Source organism: Papaver somniferum, chromosome 11 (assembly GCF_003573695.1).
Source record: "Papaver somniferum cultivar HN1 chromosome 11, ASM357369v1, whole genome shotgun sequence".
In the NCBI taxonomy this organism is placed as follows: Eukaryota; Viridiplantae; Streptophyta; class Magnoliopsida; order Ranunculales; family Papaveraceae; genus Papaver; species Papaver somniferum.
The window spans coordinates 134,986,773-134,999,684 of record NC_039368.1 but is presented as its reverse complement, the minus strand read 5'-3'; the positions used below and the strand labels follow the sequence as shown (position 1 = coordinate 134,999,684).

Below are 12,912 nucleotides of genomic sequence, written 5' to 3'. Positions count from 1 at the left end.
AAATCGTTCATCTACTCGTCTTGCCATTTCACTACACATGGTTCTCCAACGTGTTGTTAGATGACGCAAACATTCATTGACCCTTCTGCGAACTCCATAGGTCGTCTCAATTCCTGGTCTTGACATATTATTGCTGATATATTGTCCTAAGAATATGTTCTGTAGATGACGAAATGATCTAATAGTTCCTACTGGTAATCCTTCAAACCACTGCAAGGCTTCTCCTGTGAAGCTCGCAGGAAAATATTTACACATCACCGCATCATTTTCTTCCCACTGCAATAAGGATCGGCTATAGGCTTTTATGTGTTGTACTGCACATGTACTACCATCAAATATATTAGTGAATACAGGTAAATTTCATTTTGGTGGTATTATTGCAATTTGAATTTGCCTCGCAAAAGGTGTTTTCCCAGCTTCCTCTACTGCTTCCTCTAACTTCCTTCTTCCACCATTTTTTTGTATAGTCATCAGTTCTCCCAATTCATCCATTTCTCTGAGAATTTCTTTGCTCATAGATTGGTTAATAAAAAGTGCCTTATTGGATGATGTACATGAAACTTGGAAGCATTTGTGATTCTTATATTTCCAGTATAATTTATACGATGGTTACATGGGGTACTATTTGAAGCCAATTTTGTTGTTCAGTGGAACGTGGGCAGGCCAAATGAGGTTACCTTTTTGGTTTTATTAACAGCTTGTTCACATGCAGGTTTGATCCATGATGGCCACAAATTGTTTGAATAATTGAATTCGTGGATTGGTCGTCTCCTTAAATGGAACATTAAGTTTACTAGCATGAACACGGATGCTAGAAGAAGCTAAAAGGTCACTAACTCCAATTGTACCTGACGTCAGTGAATGGGAAGCTCTGCTAAAGTCTTGCACAACCCCACTGGAACTCTAAGATTGGAGAAATGTATCATGGTAATTTGTGATTTATTATTGTTGTATTTGTTTTGTATTTTACGGTGGAGTGTGCAATCACTAATTTTGAAGATTTGACAATTGAATTCACAGAATTCTGAAGATAATGAGTATCCGAATGGGGTGGAACCATTATTAGAATTTGTGATGACTTCTACTGACATAAAAACCACTAGTTTCAGATGTCGGATGTTAAATTAAAACTGGGAATCCTAAAACTTCACCGAATCATGAAGGGGTACAAGTCAGATGAGAAAATTGGTGGCGGGATATACGAGTTTTCAGTCACGCTTTTGATCAAATTGCAATTTACGTGGATAGAACTTGAACTCAATTGTAAATAGTGGAATTTGTTTTACATTAGGAAAGTATTTTGTATTCGTATAGTTGAATATTCTGTTATGCATCTATGGAATTGGTTGCATAACCTATTATGCATCTACAAAATTTGTTGCATAACTTGTTATGCAGTCCAGAAAACGGTTGCATAGCACGTTATGCATCAACTTTTTCGTCACTATTGAAACCAACAAAAATAAAGACTGCATAACTTGTCATGCACCTACAATAATATCTGCATAACATGTTATGAAGTCGTGAAAATTGATGCATAACCTGTTATGCATCCGAAAATATGGCTGCATAATGCATTATGCATCGAGAAATTTGTTGCACAATCTTTTATACATCGAGAAAATTGATGCATAACATGTTATGCATCCGAAAATATGTTTGCATAGTGCATTATGCATCAATTTCTTATGTACGCACTAACCAAAACAATGGCTGCATAATTTGTTATACAGTCGAGAAAATGGTTGCATAATTCGTTTGCAGAATGTGTTATGCATCTTTTTTGGTGGCTGCTTCGAAATTTTGCCTAAAATGAGGATCACCTCCGATTTTTTCGTGAAAAACAAAAATTTGATATTGTTGTTTGTACTCGTTGCATAGCTCTCTTAAAAAGATTTCCAACGATATAAAATTTGTAAAATTCTAAGGCGCGGATTTTTAGATGTTATATCCAAGTTGCGTTGCCAATTATACCCCTGATGCACAACTCGTCATGCGGATGCATAATCCGTCATGCAGACATTTTTAATAATTTCATATAATTATGGGTGTCACGGTACCTAAAATTAATTGTGAACCTGACAATGAGATTATTATTTTTTTTGAGCCTGCCCTTAATTTTGCCTTTCGACGACCCATTCACCACTAGTGAGGATTACTTCATCTATAATTTCTAATAACAGTTTCCCCCACCACCTAAATTTTTCTAATAACAGTTTCCCCCACCACCTAAATTTTTGACTTTTTTCTTTTGTTTTCTTGACTTCTTCACCTACTACTCTACTAGTTTTATCACTTGGGCATTAATAAAATCACCAGGCAACTGCTCCTATTTATAAGTTTTATCACCAAATTTCATATTAAAAAGAAAAATGTTTGCATGATTGTTTTGCATACAAATTGCCTTCCATTTTAAACCTTAAACCTTTTGCTAGCAACTGAATTTGCTATGCTTTATGTAAAACATTGTTTTGAATCTCAATGCCATGACATTACTCATTAAAATTACATGTCAAAAAAGCACAGTAAATAAAAATGGATTACTAACTTTGCCTCGTGAAAAAGAAAAAATAGATTCACTAGATACTAGCAAGATAAAAATGGAAGAATTATGATGAAAAAATTACACTAAAAGAACTAGCAAACTAATGGTTTCACTGAGATCCTTCAGTTATTACAGGTAAAAGAATTTGATGGACTGAGATAATTCTTATCTGAGTCAACTTTTTATAAATATATATGAGTGAGAACATTGTTAGTTTCCACTTTTTAATCTTCCCTCTGTAACACTAAGATCAATGAATTCCTAAAACATATATTGTACAAAGACAGATTCATGAACCTGTGGAGGTACGGTTTGAATCACCACCATTATTATCCTGAAACAAAGATTTAGATACGGAACCAAAGAAGTCTGTCCAATCATTTGACTGACCTTCATCACCCATACATGAACGTTTATTCCGTGACATTGGAGTCTCACACACTACGTCGTAGTGACGTCGTTCTTTCCTCTTTGGAACCTTGCGAGTAACTTCAGATTTTGTTATTACTGTATTTGGCTGATTGGGAGCCCACACCTTCCGAAGATTAATCCCTTTTGCAAATGAGTGTAACTTGCAATTCTTTACTTTCCTCTCTTGAGCTTCAACTGAAGTGATTTTGTGTTCTTTTCTCAACCCTCGAAGGGCCTTGCTATAAGTTTCTCGTCGACGGGATGACTTGCCTGTAGAAGTGGATGGATTTGTCCCAACATTTCCACCAATATCGTTCTCCCCTACAATTTCTCTTCGAGGGTTTTCACTATCTTCACTGTTAAAGAGAGATCCAGAGAGCTCTCCTTCATCTTCTTCAAAAAGTAAAAGATCCATTCGGGTGCATATTCTGTGAACCACGTCTTCTAATGAGTGAGCATACCTGCAGTTTTATACAATAAGATCATGAATTAAAAGTATACCTAACATCAAATTATAAACCTGGTATTTCATTTTCTAAAGTTTCTCTTGTATGTACACTTCTGAAATTGGTTGTGAATCGTTTTCTTGATAATTTCTAAGCTCATGAAAATAATAATAATAATTCATATAAACGCATGATTTGAGCTACAAAGCAGAAAATCAATTATGGTTTGAAAAGGCTCAAACCTAACGGAAGCGACGCTTGGACTATTTTCGCTACAAAAGGTAAATGCTAACCTTTTTTTTATTGTCTTTCTGACATAAGCATCTAGGCTAAAATCACCCCAAAAGCCTTCTGCATGATGCAACTGTATGGTCTCCAAGAATGAGCAGATCTGCTTCACCATCTTTTGTTTCGTACTCTCTTTTACACTCCCTCCAACTTTTGACTGGAGTATCTCCATCCTGAACAAAACCTGCAACTCATACCTTGTGTTTATTAAGGATGACATGCTTTGATTTGACACATTCAGATACAGCTGCATACAAACAGAAACAGAAGAATACAAACAGCTGAAACAAAGAGCGCAGAATAGAAAAGGATACTCTCTAACTTTATATTCTGAAGTGTAAGCGGTCGAAGTCGAATCAGATAAAATAGCTGATGGGTCACTGCTTTTGTACTTCATTGCCAAATCCTTCGGGTCTACCAGTAAAAGCTTTATTAGCTCGGCAGCAACCAATCCACCACAACCATCCTCTGACTGTTCTTTGGAATTTGAATTTTCAATGGTGTTATCTGTTTCATGCTTCCGGTATAACCAATGAACAGATGAATAAACAAGTCGCTCTGCCAAAGCACCCAACTCCATGTCTTCGAATATTAGACTTTGCTGTATCTTCTCAGAAATACTACTTAAGAAAGTTTCAGAAGTTTCTGACCAAGCAGGGGTGGCTCCATCATTCATATCGGGAGCTACCTCTGCAGAAGCTTCTCCAATAGAGAAAGAAGATGAGATGGGAAGCTCACTTTCTTGCTCCAACTTCATAAGCCTATTCTGTGTTTCTTCGTTGGCACTTACATGCTGTTGCTCTTGTTCATGCGGTTTGATGCGGGTTTGAGAGCTAAGCTTCCTTGTTTGTCTCATCCAGCATTTCAAGAATTTGAACTTCTTCGAATGATTACACTCCCTGTCAATATAGATTTCTTCTAAATTCATCTCCGTATTTCTAAGAGCAGCCTGACAGAAGGAGCTCCACGAGAGGTTTTGAACAAACTTCAAACCCTTTCTATTCTTTCTCATAATACCACCCTGAGACTCTGAGGATTTTTGGGAAGACAATTCCCCGTTCTGAGTATCAGCTGGTGTAGATAATTCTGCGTCCATATTAGGTGTCTCACTAAGTTGCTTCACAGAACATTGCTCAAATCCGGAACAAACTTCATCAGCTTCACTTAATAATTCATTAAATGATAATGCACCATCTAAAACATAGAGAAACGCCAAGTTAATTGTGAAAGGCTTCATGATTCCTGTAAGAGAAACCCCATCTTTGTTCAAAACAGTTACCAGAGCTGAGTAGCTGCCCCTGTAGAGGAAAGCTTGCAATAACTGCCAAATAGGTTTTCCAGGAGTGAACTCGCTCTTTTCCATCCTAAGCATTTCAAGGACCCTGTCTGCAAAAAAAACACCTTGAGTAGTATCTACCTTCCCATCATTTTTCTGATCCCCAGAGAATCCACGTATGAGTAACAAATCACACACTTTTCCCTTAATGTTCACAATCTCATCACTCTTCCTCACCTCCTTAACACATAGTTTCCTCCGCTGATCACTACCGTTTCCCCAAAACATTCTCCCTTCATCACTACTTCCCCTACTTTCCAACACACCCGAATTACACATAGGTCTTCTTCTAGACACTTTCAGTTCAGTCATTTCAAGTTCACAACAATTACACTCCAAAGGTCTTCCATTCACATCTAATATCTCAAGATTTAATTCCGCACGACATTTCTTTCCACAAGCATCATCACCACCCAACTTAGAACAACCAATTTTCGGATAAATTAAACCGAATGGAACAAGACTAGAACCTAAGTTTATCGCATCCGTCGAACAAAACCCCCATCCTAATCTCTTTACCCCACTTTCCATAATCTCCGAAAAATCTCCCTCATTTTCAACATTCTCTTCATAATTAACACTAACCCAGCTCAAATGTATATCTCTACTAACAAACCCATCTCTCAAACCCCCAAATTTCTCAGAAAATCTCTCACTAACCAATTCATCCCCCTCAATACCAACAAAATCACCCACTAATTTACTCGATTTAAAAGCCGGCGAAAAAACAAGAATCAAATTTCTCTTGACACATGAACAATCAACCATACCTTTAAAATCTTCAGCTCCATCCTCCCAAGTATACTTAAGCATAACCTCCCTTACAGCTTCAGCTACATTATGGCATCTCGGCAATTTACTCACTGACTCAAGGGCATTTTCGTCAATCGGTTTCAAAATTGGGGAAAATGAATCGAGAGCTTCGGTAAGTGAAACTAGGGTTTGTGATTGGGAATCAAAAGAAAAAGAAGAACCGAATTTACCGATTTTGGAAGATGAGAGTACTGGGGAGAGCGATGATATAAAGAATTTGAATGCGAAGAGAGATGAAGAGAGAGGTGAGAATTCGAGAAGTTTCTGAGTTGAGGTTAAAATCGAAGATATGTATGATTTAGGGTTTTGGGGTTGTGTGAACAGAGGGTGGAGATCGATTAAGAAGACGATTCGTTGTGTTTGATTCAGATCGATTTCTAGGGTTGAATCCATGATTTGTTTTTGAAACGAGAGTGAGAGGAATGGCGGGAATCCTGTTAAGTTAAAGAAGACGAAAGAGGAATGAGAAGCGGCGTAGTCATCTTGGGGTATACTTATGAGGAGTTTGATTTGGTGTAAGGCTGTAAGCACACCACCTGGCGTTGGAGGTTTATTTGAAATGATTTTGACCAGCCGGGATTAATCTGCCAACAGAAACTCTTAGCGGTCCAAGAAGAAAAAACCGGGTGAAAACCGCCACACACAAACCATCCCTGCACGTATTTCGAGGAGTTGGGTCATAGGGAGACGACTTTTACCTGTGGCGGTATGTAGAGAAGCACTGATCTGCCAAAACAAGTAACAGGACATCTGGGTAGTAAGAAATAAACATGTTTTACTTTTACTTCACAAAATTTGACTTTTAAAAAAAAATATTTTTTAAAATTATTCTTAAATTTTATATCGAAACCAATTTTTTGAGATTTGATTTCCACAAACTAGAATGCTTCTCGATGTGTATCAAAACATACTATTAAAATAAAATGACAAGTTTTAAAATGAGTCTAAAGTTTTATTTGTGGTTTATGTTGTTGAGCAGCGGCATTTTCAGAAAAAACGTGTTAGGTATGTATTAAGCTTTTATATCATAAGAGCCTCTGTATTACTCGGTTTAACCTGTATCTTAAATTTGTAAATATCGAAACAAAATTTATTTGATCCTATAACATATATATTATGGTTCCGTCTCCGGTTATGGCTCAACAAAGTATTAATGTTTTAAATAACGTGAATATGACTAACACAAAGTTTAGTAGAGGCAAAATCCAGTTTATTTGGCTTATTGTGAGGAATAAGTTTTATTTTATTATAATTACGAACATTTAGTAATCCAACTTGTTAACCTCGTGCAAGATAATGAACTTTAGAACATATATAGTAATTTATACATACAAATATGTTTTTTTTTCACTTTTTGACCAAATTTTTTTAATGATGAATCTCTTAAATCGATGATTGTATTGTCTTCGGAAACCGTCAATTGACTACCAACATCGAAAAATCTAGATTTATCATTTAAACTTTTCTCTTCTAACGATTATGGATATAAAAAAATTATGTAATCTCTTATCATAGTTTCCTCCAATATTTCAAAAATTTCAGCATTATTCTTTTTTTTTTATATCAGGTCCTTCTAGCAGCTAGGAATTTTAACTATAGAATAACACATCCCTCGAATGAATGTAAGTATATATATATTGATTTTCTATATCACTAAAGTGATATTGTAAACCTGAATTAAATGATTGTGCTCACAAAAGTTTTATGTGAAAAAAACGTTTGTAGGAGTGTTTTACTGGCATACTCCTTAATAAACCAAACAGTTGTCATCTGATATAATTGTTAGCACAGTGGTTGAAAAAGCGGGGGTCTAACAACCACACCCAATATTTCGCTTAACAATCTGTATGGACTTACTCCAATATACTTTCAAGAGAATCGACTAGACAGTAAGACTCAATCTCAAGAAATGTATATAAAGAGTTATATCTCAATTTCTCAATTCAATCTGCAATCAAACAAATAGGAATTTGCGAGTCCGATTGAATATAAGAAATAACTTGGATGGTATCAAAAACCAATATCCAAGTGTCAATCAATTTAATCAACAACCAAAGGTTGGATTCACAATTAATTGAACTTACACACAACCTGTGATATTTCAATTATATAAACAAACATAATGCGGAAAAGAAATAACACAGACGCCAGAAGTTTTGTTAACGAGGAAACAGCAAATGCAGAAAAACCCTGGGACCTAGTCTAGATTTGAACACCACATTGTATTAAGTCGCTACAGACACTAGCCTACTCCAATTTAACTTCATACTGCAATGTAGTTGAGCCCTAACCAATCTCACACCGATCAAGGTACAATCGCGTTCCTTACGCCTCTAGAACCACGCCAGATTTTGCGCACTTGATTCCCTTAGATGATCTCACTCACAACTAAGTGTTGCTACGACCCAAAGTCGAAGACTTGATAAACCAATCCGTCTCACATAGAAAAGTCCATTGAATAGATAAATCTATCTCCCACAGATAAACCTGTGATTTTTGTTCCGTCTTTTGATAAATCAAGGTGAACATGAACCAATTGATATACCGGACTTATGTTCCCGAAGAACAGACTATAAATATCAATCACCTTATAATAATCTTAATCGTATGGTAACGAAACAAGATATTGTGGAATCACAAACGATGAGACGAAGATGTTTGTGACTATTTTTGTCTTGCCTATCGGAGATTAAATCTCGAGCAAATCTTAGAGAAGATAGTACTCAATCACGATAGAAAACAGCAAGATCAGAACACGCGACTATAGAGAAAATAGTTGGGTTTAGCTTCATAATCCCAATGAAGTCTTCAAGTCGTTAACCTACATTGTTTTGGAAAAACCTAAAGTTAAAGGAGAATCGACTCTAATCGCAACTAGTATCACATAGGAGGTGTGAGGATTAGGTTTCCCAGTTGCTAGAGTTCTCCTTTATATAGTCTTCAAATCAGGATTTGCAATCAATGTTACCTTGGTAACAAAGCATTCAATATTCACCGTTGGATGAAAACCTAATTAGACTCAAGCTAATATCTTTCAACTGTTAGATCGAACCTAGCTGGCTACACACAATGAAAAGTGACTTCACTTAGATATGAGTAACCGTACCTAAACGTGTACACCTTTGTTGGCTCAACAATAGTTAACCTAGGTTAGCATATGAACACGTTCATATCAACCATATTCATCTTAACCATAACTAGTTCAAATGGCTCAAATGAAACTAGTTCTAGAGTTGTTCAATTGTTTATATTCTCATAGAAGTATACAAGACATAATTGAAGCAAAATCGATTTTGATTCACTCGAATCAAGTCATGAACATTATAGCCACGGTTTGCAAAAGATTACATTCCTTATTATATAAATGTATTAGTTCATGAAGAAACTAATTTTAGAACATTAACTTACTCAGGTATGCATACGGGTACGCATACCTAAGTAACCGGACTAAGTTCGTGTAAGGACCCTCAAGCTCGTCAACGCTATTTGACCAGTCAAGAGATGATCAAGAGACGAATCAGCCGCTAATGACTCGATTAGTTAATGTAGATTTTAATTAATAGAAATTAGTCTAACAACGATCTAGATCCGAAAGTAGTATCACTAGATAGGTCTCGAAAATTTATGCGAGATGGGCTACTCGAACGTGTCATTCGAACACCAGACGAAGAAGATATCATCGGAATAATGATTTTGCTTTAAACCGCCTGGCTGCCCTCATCCGTTTCTTGGGTGCCTTTATTATTTTTCGTTGGTCTTATCTAACCAGACGAGCAGATAAACTCACATTTCTTTCCTTTTTCTTTCTTACTAGAAAGTAACCCGTGCTACTACCGGGTTCCACACTCTGTGGTATGCTCTGCTTTTTAGTAATATGTAATTTCTTTAATGAAAGTGTATCCATGTTTTTCATTCCGTGAGTGTCTAATGTTGCCTGCCTCTTTCCTACAAATCAGAGAAAAGTGATGCAAAACTATTACAACAACATATTGACCGTTGAAAAAGAAATTAGTTTAAGAATAACGGAGCAAGAGTAATGGATTAGAAATGTTTTGGTATTAATATACTCATTTCCACCCTTTGTTACACCATTTAATCAACTTACATTTGAAGAAAAATCTAAAAAATTGAGGGTCATACTGGGAGAGATAAACCCAGCTGAAATGAACTGATTTATTCACATAAGGGGCACTGTACCTCCCTTTCAGCAACAATATTAAAACTCTTTTAACCCTTCAAAGTCCTTTACAGGTTTAGCATCGGCGATCTTTTTGTTGGCCAATATTTAAGTTGTAAGCATAGTCATGCTAAATCAAACAACAACAGTCAAATCACAGTATCTTAATTTGGAGCAAATTATAACAGCCTAATCAATACTGAGAAAAGTACATTAGCTCAGCACAATGATCAATGTTACTGGCTTGTTTGAGTTTAGCTGCAATATCCTTCTCCACCCGTGCAATATTTAATGTCTTGTGCCTATGAAAGCGTTAATTATGAAAGCAATCCTGCACATAATGGAATGTTATCAAACCACTAACTTCAATGCACATGAGGATTAATGAGATAAGTAGAATTCTAGATACACAAATTGACCTAAATATCAACTCATTAATTGAATATGATGGAGCTTACCAATGCATTTTCCATCTTGTCGTTTGTCTTAAGAATTCCCCAATGCATAAGTAACACTGGATGCATGTGTCGTGTTGTAGCCTAACAAAGTCTATAATATCATCATTGGTTTTAAGGATTCTTAATAGAATTAGGTTCCGGAAGTAAAATAGATGCCAAATATATTTTCTTTACTTTATGAAACCTAATTCTTTTGTCCCTCCTTGAGGTTCTCTTGTATGTTAACAAAATAGCATGCATGGGTTTGAATGGGAAGATTTGGTGTCTAGATGGAAAAATGAAACCAAATTTTGGCCATAACAAAACATATTACCTGAACAAATATTTATGAGTCGCAGGATACGTACTTCATGCAGGGGTACCTGATGTGTTAGTATAATATAGTGCCGTCTCATACTTCCAGATTCATTGCTCTGCAAGTACATGAAAATAAAAAAAACATAATATCAAAAAAATTCCCACGGACATCATATGGAATCACGGCGCTCCCGTTCAGGGGGATTGTCCCTTGTTCACTAACTCATGCTCTATCAATCCAGTTAACATGGTAAGCACTCATATTTTTCATGCTCTAGCTATCCAGTTAAATTGATATACCACTACCCAAGAAATAAGCAATTACAAATGTAAACCTTTTGGATGACGTGGTTTCACCTTGTTACTCTATACACTGCTCATGTCAAGTCTTCACAACATCAGGCATACAAAAAAAAATCACCATTATCATTGAGTGTCTCAAAACGGGAGCATCAGAATGCTTACTGTAGGAGACTTACATAATATACAACCAAACATGTAGTGTGACCATTTCTAAAGTTCTCGTTGTCTAACAGTCACTCAAGTAAAAACTTTATAGTCAATGATCACTGTTAGTATGCTAATACTTCCATATCAATCTAAACTGAAACAACACAAAGCATACACACTGAATCTTTAAGTCATTATCTCAAGTACAGTGCATGTATAAATATTTTTTTTTTTTATTAACAGGAAGGAACATCCATTTTAGTTCACAATCTTATCAACACGCATTCATGAAAACCATTCCTAAGAAACGAATTCCTTCTATAAGCAACTGCTGGTGGTAGAATTTTAATAAGTTACATGGATCTCGTTTCTACCTTGGTTTGGTGGTGGAAGAGTCCAGTTATGAGTAGGAATGTAGGTGGCTGGAGTTGATTTCCGAAGTAAGGCAACAAATTTTAGAATTAAAGATACTAATGCAGTAACAACACAACAACTTTCTTAAGGAAAGGATATTAAATCCTACCTTGGTTATAAGCAACTGCTGAGTATAATTAATAAGTTATAGGGATCCCGTTATAAGCAATTGTTGGTAGGATATTAAATCCTAATAAATCTTAACGAAATAAGAAAATTGGTCATCATGAAAAAACGAAAAAAATAAAAATAAACATGCATAAATTAAGCTGAAAATTGATAGCTCCTTAGGGCGTTAAATCCATACGGGAAATGAAAAGTAATATGCTTATGAATTTTCCATCACTACCAATAAAATTGCAAAAAATGCATTAACAAATTCTGTGCAAAGCACAGTTCCATCACTACCTGTTATTCATGTAAACTAAAACCCATTCAAAAAGTTTAAAGTATGAGTTCTTATAGGATGCACCTGAGTGAATATATTAGAGATTTAAATGCAAAAGTAACCTGGTGTAAAGATTGATTTTTCCTTAATATTGCAGGCATTTCTTCAAATGGATCAATCTCTGCATTTAACAACCACAATGTTAGTACCAACGAAGCATGAAGGTTTTCAACTACAGCATGGAAGAGAGTGAGGTAGAAGACTACCTTATGTTGTACTGTAGTTGACAACCTTCATGCAGCCTTGTAATTTTCAGCAACAATTCATCTAGGTGGGTATATCCAATTCATTACTGAAACATCCATAACTTTTTCCACCTTGCAAAGCGAAAAAAAGAAAATTTTGAATTACTTGAATCTTAGCCTCAAAGTTATTGCAAAACATTGGAATTTATAATGGAATTCTGCTTGGCATTTTAACAAACAGCTAAAGTGCGTTAGGTTTGCTCTTTGAAAATTACCAACAATTGGTAATGCTCAGAGTGCTCAACTTGAAATCAAAATTTTGATAGATTAATCTCTATAAGTTTTTTGGAGCCAAATTAAACTTGGAAAAGAAAGAGTGAATGAACACACATAGTACTACCGGAAGTATATCAAATGTTGTAAGAAGCACAGTGTTTTTGATTCAGTTCAACAGTACTTTTAGAGCTCCCTTTGAAACGCTGATAGATGTAATCCCTTTTCTAATGTTTCAATTGAACTATCCATATCAGTTGAAAATTTGTGAAAAAACGCACAATACCATTAATACAATGGAACCGATAATCTAAATCTAAACTAAAATTGTAAAAATCAAACCAACCTCAGTACGAACTGAAATTTTACTT

The 12,912-nt window shown here is 35.6% G+C and overlaps 1 protein-coding gene across 1 annotated transcript; it reads right to left on the bottom strand.

Moving 5' to 3' along the window:
* Window positions 1-2,609: 2,609 nt before the first annotated feature.
* On the bottom strand, window positions 2,610-6,324 carry LOC113323780. The gene is made up of 3 exons (XM_026572122.1): window positions 4,005-6,324; window positions 3,696-3,887; window positions 2,610-3,417 (listed from the first exon to the last, which is right to left on the bottom strand). The coding sequence occupies exons 1-3, from the start codon at window positions 6,230-6,232 to the stop codon at window positions 2,835-2,837; spliced, it is 3,003 nt and encodes a 1,000-aa protein (XP_026427907.1). The 5' UTR covers window positions 6,233-6,324; the 3' UTR covers window positions 2,610-2,834.
* Between the last annotated feature and the right edge of the window lie 6,588 nt (window positions 6,325-12,912).

Excerpts from the sequence above, each read along its gene's own strand:
- LOC113323780 (XM_026572122.1), bottom strand. The coding sequence starts at position 6,232 with ATGGATTCAACCCTAGAAATCGATCTGAATCAAACACAACGAATCGTC. Across the intron at positions 3,888-4,004 it reads TCAGAATATAAAGTTAGAGA|GTATGAGTTGCAGGTTTTGT; the intron begins GTATCCTTTTCT and ends AATAAACACAAG. Across the intron at positions 3,418-3,695 it reads AGAAAGACAATAAAAAAAAG|GTATGCTCACTCATTAGAAG; the intron begins GTTAGCATTTAC and ends ATAAAACTGCAG.